General features: G+C 36.5%; 1 protein-coding gene across 1 annotated transcript in view; it reads left to right on the top strand.

Moving 5' to 3' along the window:
- The window catches only part of PLCXD3 (phosphatidylinositol specific phospholipase C X domain containing 3), a 162,717-nt gene extending 153,781 nt beyond the window's left edge, over nt 1-8,936 (top strand). The window contains exon 3 of the mRNA XM_084781471.1: nt 2,432-8,936. Within this exon, the coding sequence (XP_084637597.1) occupies nt 2,432-2,585 (154 nt within the window). The 3' untranslated portion in view covers nt 2,586-8,936. The remainder of the gene's footprint in view (nt 1-2,431) is intronic.
- The last annotated feature ends 3,122 nt before the right edge of the window (nt 8,937-12,058 follow it).

The following is a 12,058-nucleotide window of genomic DNA, read 5'->3' as shown; positions in this document are numbered from 1 at the left end:
TTCTCTTGGCTATTTTATGTGCTTACAATGGGACTTGTAGGGACTAGATACTTAGTGAATGAGTTGGAAGGACAGGGCCATGATTATACCTTCTATTGAAACTTTCTTTGTTCACCTGCTTATAACCAAACTGAACGTTTTGGAGGTAAAGATGCTTGCTGTGTGGTTATCTACAACATCTTAATACATTTTTTTTAAAAATTAAAAGACACATGAAAAACATTTGCTAAGTACAAGTAGTCACTGCTCCCTCATCCTCCATCAGCTCTGTAGGGTGTGTGATTATAGAGTGAAAAACCAGAGGAGGAACTGGAGAGTTACTGTAAACTATAGCAGTATCCCAGAGTTCCAAAGCTGAAGAGTCTAATATAGGCCAATATGATAAAGATCTCTTGTTCAGATTTTATTCATGAGTTAAGAATTCAGGTTTCAGCGGAGGAGAGTCCCCTTGTCAGAGGTCTATATAAGAGGAATAGGGGAGAAAAGAGAGAGAGGATGAAGATGAGAAGATAAGAGAGAGGAGTAACAATTGAGATGTAATGTGAATGAATTATAATATAAAAAATTATTTTTTTAAAAGAATTCAGTTTTCTGAGAAAGCGCCAGATTGATTTCCAAGGTTTCACTCCCACCAACAACGAAGGAGTGTTCCCTTTTCTTCACATCCTTGCTAGAATGTGCTGTCACTTGACTTTTTGAACTTGACTCTGGAATCTCAGAATTGTTTTGATTTGCATTTCTCTGATGACTAAGAATGTTGAGCATTTCTTTAAGTGTTTCTCCGCCATTCGATATTCCTCTGTTGAGAATTTTGTTTAGTTCTGAGCCCCATTTCTCAATTGGGTTATTTGCTTTGGTGGTGTTTAATTTCTTGAGCTCTTTATATATTTTGGATATTAGACCTTTGTCAGATGTAGGGTTGGTGAAGATCTTTTCCCAGTCTGTAGGCTGTTGCTTTGTTCTGTTGACAGTGTCTTCTGTCTTATAAAAGCTTCTTAGCCTAATGAAGTCCCATTTTTTAATTGTTGACATTAAGGGCTGAGATATTGGAGTTCTGCTCAGGAAGTTGTCTCCTAAGCCAATGATTTTCAGGCTTTTCTCTACTTTTTCTTCTAAAAGATTTAGTGTGTCTGGTTTTATTCTGAGGTCTTTAATCCTCTTATATTTCAGTTATGTACAACCACTTTGGAAATCAATCTAGTGTTTTCTCAGAAAACTGGGAATAGGGCTACCTTAAGACATAGCTATTCCACATCTTGGAATATACCCAGAAGATGCAACAGCACACAACAAGGACATATGCTCATCCATGTTTACAGAAGCCTTTTTCGTAATAGCCAGAACCTGGAAACAACCTAAATGTGACTCAGTTGAAGAATGGATAAAGAAACTGTGGTACATTTACACTGTGAAATACTGATCAGCTATTAAAAACAAGGAATTTCCAACATTTGTAGGCAAGAAACAAAAAGATTCAAATGTTATATACTCACTTATAATTGGACACTAGCCCAAAAGGCATGTCCCATGAAAGTCTTCACTTACCAGGAGATTGGGATAGATGTGAGAACATCCTACTGAGACCCTAGGTAAGAGAAATATAGGAGATGGGGACATAGAAGGATCCAGAGGATCCTAGAAACCTACGCAAAGAACATCATGACAGGCAGATCTGGACCCAGAAGGGCCTTGCTTAAACTACTGCACCAAGCAAGGACAATATAAGCAGTAAACATTGAACTCCTACTCAGATCTAGCCAATGGACAGAACATTACCTACAGTTATGTGGAGAGTGGGGACTGACTCTAACATGAACTCTGGTGCCCCGTGTTTGACTACTTCACCTTGGTGGGGAGGCCTGGTGAGATGAGACTTGATAGGCTGTGACCATATGGTGGGGGAGGAGGTCCCCTTCTGTCACAGACCTAGTGGAGGGGAATAGGGTGAAAGAGGGAGGAAGATAGGAATGGGAGGATACAATGGGAGGGGAAAACAATTGAGATGTTAGCTAAATAAATTAATTTTTAAAAATCAAAAAAAAAGAATTTGGAGGATACAAGGGATGGGATAACAACTGAGACGTAAATGAATAAATTAATAAAATAAAAAAAGAATTCAGGTCAGAAAAATGGCACAAGTAAAGGCATTTGTTATCAAGCATGACAGCCTGAGGTTGATCCTTGGAACTCACACTGTGGAAAGAGAGAGCCAATTCTTACATATTATCCTCTGACTTCCACATACACATACATATGCAAACACATGCATGAATAAATGTACAAAGACTTAAGAATTCACTGCAGTTTATTTGGTCATTTTCCACCACCTGTGATTGTATTTGAGATATATATTTCACTAAATTGGACAGCCATAGACCTTGCCTGATGTTACCATGCGTTCTTTGACTTCTTTTTCTGCTTCCTTTTTCAGAGCTCTTCCTGCAATGATGCAGTGGGTCCGCACCCAGAAGCCTGGAGAGAGTGGCATCAATATTGTCACTGCTGACTTTGTAGAACTTGGTGATTTCATCAGCACTGTCATAAAACTCAACTATGAGTTTGATGAAGGAGAAGCCAACACTTGATATTACTCTTTGGAGGGTCCATGAGTACGATAGAGAAGCCTCATTGTATTAGACATATTATCAATAAGCCCTCTAATTTTCTTATTCCACTCAGTATCTGAAGGAATTATGACTGGAAGTGGGTAGGAAAAGAGGGTAAACCATGTCTTCAGTGATTGTAACCATATTCTGCATTACTATAAATATGTCATTTCCAAATGGTGAGCAAAATCTTCTAGTGTTAGGAATAGTAAAGAACAATGAATTTGTTTCTCAGAATTAATGTTTGTGACATGTTTGTGACTCATGAGTGTTTACTTGATTGCATTTTCAACCTCTGGCTCCTTTATTATTCATATCCTGTACCCTTTCCATTCCCTCTCTCTTGCTCGCTCTTCCTAATTAGATGCTATATGGGTCTCCAAACAATTGAATGCCCAGTATAATGTGTATTGCATTGCTGTACAGAAACATGTCTGTTTTGTGAGACTTGGTAAAATATTCTATAGTCATCTGCAATCAGAAAATTATAGCTAATTCTTGGTCATAGAAAATATGCATCAAATTTATTTCCCTGCATCAGTAATATTGGCAGTTGTTAGTGATTTTTGTGTTTTACGAAAATAATGGTGTTTCTCAGTAAGTCTGTGTGAGGCAGCTATGACCATCATTCAAAAAGGTTCTTGTCAACTCCATAGTGAAAAAAAAAAGGAAAAAGAATGATATATGCAGAGACAGATTCTATTTTAATTCATCAAAGTCTTAAGGACTAATGCCCTACAGACGTCAAGCTCCAAGTATATGAAAATCAGAAAAAAAGGTTTAAATCTTTTAAAACTTCTTTTAATAATTATATTTTTTCTAAAATTCAAAAAAGAAAGACCACAAGACTCTATTATAAAGTTGAGATTCTAAATGTATAATTCTAAAACCAAGATTATGAAGAAATGAAGAAGCTTTATTTATGTTTATAACTTAGAAGAAAATGAAGGAATGTAGGAATTAGAATAATGTTTTTGAAACCACACCCATAATCTCCGTAATTCTTTACAAATGCTTTTAGTATGATATCCACAGACTCATCTGCCCTCAGCATTCTGGGTTCCTTACCACTGGAAGTGAGACAAATGCCAAGAAACCAAAGTCTCATAAAAATTTCTGTGGCATCAGTTTTGGTAATCTATAAAAACAATGTTAACACAATTTTTGCGGGCCGCATCCTTCTTGGTATCTTTGTAGTGTTTTACAACTCTAAAAATCATCTTCAAAGAGGACACTACCCTTCTCTATATATTGCAAAGGAATAATGTGAGGGATTATCTATACAATCGCGGAAGTTCCTAAAATTATACATTATTTTATCTTTACATACAGAAATAATCAAACGTCTGTAGTTTCCCTCGAACAATGCATTTTTATGCCTATCAGACTCTTAGAGAAATACAAGCATGCCCTTGGCTTTTAATTAACTTAAATGGAAGGCATATGACTTAATGCCTTTGGGCTAGATAAGGACTTGAATTCAAGTTTACATTTCAATATTATAAGTAGCCAAGTGTTGACGTAGATTATGGAGACTCTTTATTAGAAAACATCATTTACTAACAACCACAAAGAGTGAATAAAGTTGTCTTTGCTGAAAAGTGTCTTAGTGAAACATGAGTTTAGAGCAGGTAACTTGCTATACACACAACAGTTGTAATTATAATTCCAGATATGTGTGCATTTTGTCACACATATTCTGGAGCAGACAAGCAAATACAGATACACATAAATACACACCACATATGATAGGCAAATATAGTATAAAATTTTCAAATTTATTTACTGATAGTAGTAAATAATTTAATTTAAAGGTGAATTTCAGATCCAGGCAAGGGGACATGCCTGTAACTGTGGAACTTAAGAGGCAGGAAATTCAGTACTTCTTCATGTCTAGTCTGGCTATCCTGTGAGCTCAAGACTACCCTGAGTTACATAATGAGATCCTGTCTCAAAAATCTAAACAGTATCATAAAGGTAACATCCTTTAGCAATGTATGGAAAGGGTTACAAAACATCTGAAAATGCAGAAGTTCATCATATAAAATATTTTTATAAAAATAACGCAGGATGGGGTGTTAATATTCACAGTGTGCACTGCTTTCCCTCTTCTCTTATCATCCTTTGCAAGCCTATTGTCTGTTTATTTCACTTGATCTTCTTGTGCAGATGAGCAGGAACTCTATTTTAAAAGACTATCAACTGTTGATATTATGCTCTATAAATTTGCTTTTGCAGTCAATTTGCTCTTGGACTACTCAATTTTGATGCCTTAGGAGCATCTATAGTCAATCACAGTTGCAATGACACAATTATTTAACTTAAAATATGACAGAAAGATGTTCTTAATATGTTAACAAAAATGAAAGCAATGTAGAAGTAACTGTATTGTATTTTCTTGAATTTGGATCCTTTCCTACAGTGTTTGCACACAGTCAACTTTGTGATATTTGTTATGTGGGTGCTGGAAAAAATAGACATAATGAAGCATTAGACTGAAATTTCCTGGTAAGGAAAGAGGATTTTGTTTGTTTGTTTTTATTGTTTTCATTAATAATGTCTGCACAGACTCTTGTACTTTCAATCTGAACTTATGACTTACACGTGTATATGCAATAAGTCCCTAGGTAGTAGGCACTGAGATAAATGGACTTGCCTTAACCTCTAAAGAGGAACTAAAATAGAAATAAACCATGAGAGAATTCAGTCCAAGAGAGTCTTGGGAAATTGAAATGGAAAGAAGGCGCCTTTGCCTGTCTCCCAGTCATTGGCCCTGCTGTGGAGCACACTGTGGGCTTCTCATAAAGAAATGGTGGTAAGCAGTCAAATCAGACTTTTGACTTTCTTGAGTCCTGGGAGCACAAGGGCTACATATAGGCTTCAAGTGTAGGTATATCTTGGTGTACTTTTTGTTTTGCTGGCACTTTAAGACAGTTTATGATACAAGTTGTACAAAGCAAAAAATAAAAAAATAAACGAAAATCCGAGTTTTACTCAACCCATGGCAGGAAATCCAAATAGTGAATAGAACAAGGAAAGATACTCAAATAAATTCACATCTGCATTTGCTTTCCTGTCAGTAACTCTGAAGGACTAAGAAAGAAAATATTCTTCTGCCATTACAATTTCTGTCTCCTTGTTACTACACAGTCAAGTGAGCACACAGAATGGGGAGGCATCCTTTAAAAGCCTTAGGATATTCTATACGGTGACCTCAATGTTCACCTTCAGCCATATTGGAAAAACTCACATTTCACAGAATGCCATCTAACAAAGAATGTACCAGAGCATAAAATATTTGGCAAGACCCACTTGTAGAGGCACACACACACGCACACACACGCATGCGCGCGCGTGCACACACACACACACACACACACATACACTGTTGAAGTCGCATCCTATGTGCCTAATTGGTTGTATTGCAATTTTAACTCTTCAAAATTTTCCCATTTTGTCAGGCTTAAATATAGGTCAAATATTTGAATATTTAAGGGGAGAAAAACCAATGATAAGTTAGATCATCAGAATCTAGAACCGTGCGGCAGTAGTGCTCTATTTACACCGTCAGCTACACCTCCACATACATGATCTAATGCAAATCTGAATGTAAATGTTTGACCACATGCTCATCTTTGCTCAAAGGTGTTTGAGTCCTGTGAAGCTCTGCTGCATTTTGGGCAGCACAACCTGTCCAGGTTCCTATTTATTAGAATTACGGACTGGAGAGCCGAGTCTCAGGAAACACACATTTTTGTTAGTTTTTTTGTTCTACCATTTTACAAATATTTAGCGACACAATTGTCTAACTTCTTCGGTTGGTCAGCCAAAGAGGATCAGTATATGTCAAGTGCTTGAACCCTGAACAGCTAAGAGAAAATAACCCACAGTGTCCCTCGGGAGACAATAAATGGGATCTCTAAAGCATTTTATTTTTCTGTATTTTAGTCGTTTTCTCTAGTTTTCAGTGACATTGTGGTGTGAATGCTCTATTTGCCATAACTTCTTGGTGGCTTCTGTGTAACGTGCAGTTTAAAATAATGTTTCAAATTGTTTGTTTTCCCAATGATGATAATAAAACACTCTATAGAATTTATAAGAGGTGTTAATTGAAAATTGTAATTTTTTTAATTTTACCTGTGATACAATTTTGTGATTCTTAGTTCTGATCACATATTTATATGAGTTGAAATTATGTGCTTGTCCGTGAAGTGTAATTATATTGTATCTTCTCAAAAATCAAACTTATCCTAAAGAAAAAGGGCACATCTTGACTAGCCTTAATGCACTGTCATTTTTGCACTTTGTTTTGTTTTGGCTTGGTTTAATTGTTACAATTTGGATTTAATTTTTTAGCAGAAATTATATTTCTTCTAAAGATGTCACTTAAGCAAGTTTGCAAAGTGTGTACTTTAGAGAGTTGTTGAGTTCTCATAACTTCACTGTCAAGCTTGTGCATCTGCTATGATTTGTCAAAGTATCAAAATCACTTAGTTTACTAATTTTATTGTATACTAGAAAACTATATTTTCATTTGTTTGTCAGCTTCAAAACCAGGAACAAAATTGAAACATAGTATTTTGTACTGGTGGGTCATTTCTACTTTGATGATAAAGTTTCCATGGAAAGCCTTTTCTCTAACCCACTGCATTTGAAATTTGTGTTATACAAAATAAGATGGATGTCCTTGGATCTATGAGAATCGTGGAATTTCAGTTGACATGAAGTGATTCCAATATGGTTGGCTTCTCAGCAAAAGCATGAACAGCATTCATCTTTCTGTCCTCCTTTTGTGCAACAGGAAACTTCCAACCAGTCTATACAGGTGGTCATGTAGGAAATGAAGCTGTAGTCTATTTTAAACTTAGACATTTTTATGAATATCATTTCCATATTTCTTTCAGTCTCTGTTTTTTCTTTTTAATATTTATAGTTTCCAAGTAAAATACAGAACAGTAGTAAAATTCAGATCTCAGATAAATAATGTTAGAGTTTTCTATAAAATTCATCATAAATGCTTACAATAAAATTCTTGTTCACATTAGGTTCAGTTTTAAGTGGCTACATTCTGTATTGCTTTTCAAAAATCTGGCAACACTATACATAATTCCTCCCATTTTTTTTCAACTGGGCTGCTGTGAGCTCTGAGTTGGCCATCTCCTATTTTAAGACCACTCAAAATCTACAGATTTGGGCCTTACATGAAGAAAATATTGTTTCAGACTAACTGATTTTCAGGAATCATCCCAAGAGTCAAACACGTATCTTCATTAGATGTATGCTGCCAAATTCAAATTTTATCTTTAATGGAATGTTGGAGGACTAGGCTCTGCCCATTATTTCTGGAAATATTCTGGAAATATTCTCCAGCTATTAAGAGAACCAAAACTACGGCCCATATTAAAAACTGCTCTTGGAAAGTGGCAGTACCTTCTAACTCAATACCAGAGCCTGTTCAAAAATCCTGGGTTTTTTTTCCTTTGTGAGAGGAATCAAATAAATCCATCAGTCTACTCCCTATCATTAACATGTTAAAATTATTTTATGAATTATAAGTATTCATCTATGTGACTGTAGAATATTTGATAAAAGGAATTCTTTGGTGAGGGAAAAAAAGTTCAAGGTAAATACAGTCTAGTCCTGAGAGTTTCTTCCCACTGTAAGGGAATGTTGTTGAGTACTATTTGGGGACAGAAAGTGGTCCCAGAGGTAAAGCCCATGGCAGAGAGAATTGTTGAAGCAGATTGTAGTGAGCTTTTCAGGAACTAAAACTGAAGACCCCCTTAAATATGAACTATTAGATCTAATCTAGTTCCCAGGTCAGCTTTAAAAGTCTAGAACCTTGCTGGAATTCCTAAATAAATGGCCAGTGTTGCCAACACTGGGTTCTCCATAGTCTGAACAAGGACAACGTGCTGAAAAGTTCCTGGTAGCTACTTCCTCTTTTGAAATTCCTATGAGAAAAATAAGAAAACTCAAATCTCACAATGTGTTTCCATCTTGTCATTACTGCCTGTGTGTGTGTGTATGTGTGTGTGTATATATATATATAATTTATATTGATTTGCTTCATTTCTGGGGAAAAAGAAAGTGTAGAGCTGGTGATATTCCCCCCATTAACCCCAGGAGTTCACCAGAGGGAGTCAGATCTGTGCCTTCTCTTTTTAGGATTTGTTCATTGACTTTAGTAAATGTGTTGTAATGAAAATTCTTGCCTATAGTCGGTATAGAAAAATGTGATTTTTATATGTACATAAAATTGTGTTCTTAATGTTAAAAAAGTTTATTTGTAACTAGTGAAATTGCCTAATAAAGTCCTGGAACCAGTTATTTTCATTTTTTCCAATTGATATTTATCCATGCTTCATTAAAAGCAATAAAATGAATCTCTCAAGTTAAATATGATAAAAAATACCCTCAAAAAAGTCATCATATCAGTATTTCTTTCACAAAAAAAGTGTTCTGTACCAAGAAAGGAAAAGTACTGCATGCTTTGATTATGTTAAAGGTGTCTCTTAATGTTTAATGTATTTATCTTTTGATACCATCCCTTGGAAGGGCAGTATTAAGACACAATATATTAATATAACTTACTTATATTACTTACTTATATTACTGATGAGATTACACTATATCAGATGCATGAGCCTTTTTTTTCAAAAATGCAAATTTTCAAGCATTTTTTGGCAAAAATATTTCACTAAATAGATCTAACTATTGAGGTTAAAATGGTACTTAACTAAAAAGAGTCTGAGTGCTACCATAGTACTGTAAAGGCATCTGATAAACACATATGACTGAAATTTAAATTATAAATCTACATGTTTTAGGTTGATTTTATTGCTGTGAAAAGTACCATAACCCACTCAGTATGATTCTTTCTAGTTCCATTCATTTGTCTACAAATTTCTGGATTTCCTTGTTTTTAATAGCTGAGTAGTATTCCATGGTGTAAATGTACCAGAGTTTCTTTATCCATTCTTCAACTGAGGGACATTTAGGCTGTTTCCAGATTCTGGCTATTATGAATAAGGCTACTATGAATATGGTTGAGCATGTGTCCTTGTTGTGTGGTAGAGCATTTTCTGGGTGTATTCCAAGTAGTGAAATAGCTGGGTCTTAAGGAAGCCCTATTCCCAGTTTTCTGAGAAAGCACCAGAAGCAGAAAGTCTCACATGATAAATACTCACTTATCATTGGACATTAGCCCAAAAGGCATATCCCATGAAAGTCTTCACTTACCAGATTGAGATAGATGTGAGGACATTCTATTGGGACTCTACATAAGAGAAATATAGGAGAATGGGGAAATAGAAGGATCCAGAGGGTCCTAGAAACCTACAAGAAGAACATCATGATGGATGGATCTGGGCCCAGGGGGTTCTGTTCAAACTACTGTACCAAACAAGGACAATACAAGCAATATCAAACACCTACTCTCTTTTAGCCAATGGACAGGATATTCTCCACAGTTATGTGGAGGGTGGGGACTGACTCTGACATGAACTCCGGTGCCCCATATTTGACCACTTCCCCTTCGTGGGGAGACCTGGTGGCACTCAGAGAAAGAATAAGCAGGCTACCAAGATGAGACTTGATAGCCTACGATAATATAACGGGGGAGGAGGTCCCCCTCAGTCATAGACCTGGGGGAGGGGAATAGGATGAATGCAGAGGGAGGGAGAAACGGGAGGATATAAGTGATGGGATAACAATTGAGATGTAACCTAAATAAATTAATAAAATAAAAAAATTTTAAGAAGCTCCATGACCAATAGCAATCTGGAAAGGAGAGATTATTTACTTCATTTTATAAATTCCAGCTCACAATCCATTAATGCATGAAGTCAGGCTAGGAATTCACAGTAGGAAGCTGGAGGCAGGAAGTGAAGTAAACGCAGACACTGTGGAGAAAGGATGCTAACCAACTGTCTCTCCATGGATTGCTCAGCTTACTTCTTATATCACCCAGGATCCTGAGCAAAGGTGATACCTCATATAGTGGGATGAGTTTCCCATATCAATCATTAATCAATAAAACGCCCCACGGATATGACTACAAGCCAATATAAGGGATACATTTTCTTGTGGGTTATTGTTTGTTTCTTTCTTTCTTGTTATTGTTACCATTGAGACAAGGTCCTATTATGTAACACTTGTTGGTCTTGATCTCACTATGAAGACCAGGTTAGCCTCAAACTCGAAAAGATCAGCCCGTCTCTGCCTCCCAGGAAGCTGAAGTGAAAGGCATACCCCACCACACCTGACCCTAGAAACATGTTATTAATGTTTCTTTTACAAGATAACTGTAGTTTATGTCCAGTTAACAAAACCAACCTAGGACAGAACCCATGGATATTATATATGCTGTCAGTTAATAACATCAGACGCTTTCTAGCTAGAAAGCTGTAATTATTTCTGCATTTAGGAAGTATCAGTGTTCTACAAATAGTCCTTGACATTATGACAGCTATGCCTCCTTGGTAGCACATTTCAATAGCTTTGTTCAGCAAATATTTAGCCTACAATGTGGCAGGCTCCCACTCATCAAAGCAAAACCTTTTTAAAAATGTTTCTTAGACAACTAGATAAAGTGCATATTTGATACATTCTCACCAGATCTAACAAGTGACCTGGTTTTGCTCTCTAAAGAAGCAAACAAACATGCTCAATGACCTTTTCTAAGTAGAACTGTAAAACGTTCAAACATAGACATATATTCCTGAGGACCAGTAAAGAAACTATCCTCATAATTCCTTAATTCTTAATAGTCATTTCCAAGATGAATAGGGTAAAATAAGTTAGCTTTGGCAACGAGAAAACACAAGCCGCTCCTGCTCACAGCACTGCAAGCTCCAGCACTGTGACATGGCCCAGGGGTGGAGAACTCTAAAGAAGAGTGATGTGCTCTACTCCTTGCTGTCTGCTACCTTTTGTTCTACTCTAGGCCTTGCTTCCTTTTCCTTTCACTTCCCTCTACCTCGTCCCCTGTGTCCTCCCTTATCCCTTGTCCTTCCTCTACCCTTGTTATTTCCCTACCCCTGTTCTCTTGTACCCCACGCTTTACAGCTTTTTCTCCTGTCTTTTGCCCACATCTATCCCCTACTCTCCTCTAACCCTCGTCTTTCTTCTACTCCTTGTCCTTCTTTTTCTCACCTTTAAGCTTCAAAAGAAGCTGATTTCAATACATAGGCCCTGTTCCATCACTAATACGACCCCAATTGTACCTCTATACATCAGTCAAGAGACCCATCAAATAAAAAGTATATCTACCTCTTTTCAAGTGTCACAATTAGATGATGACTGGGTTCAAAGCAATAAAAACATCAGCTGGAGTCAGGGCAGTTTCTTTCTTTTCGGTGATGTAGCATAGTAGAAGATTTCAACATTGGCTTTGAACTTGAAATTCAAGTATGCCCTTTTTAAGGAGACCTGATAATGGCCATAGTAGA

This window comes from Acomys minous, assembly GCF_964271855.1.
Source record: "Acomys minous genome assembly, chromosome: 5".
Classification (NCBI taxonomy): Eukaryota; Metazoa; Chordata; class Mammalia; order Rodentia; family Muridae; genus Acomys; species Acomys minous.
This window is presented reverse-complemented; position numbering and strand designations above follow the sequence as displayed.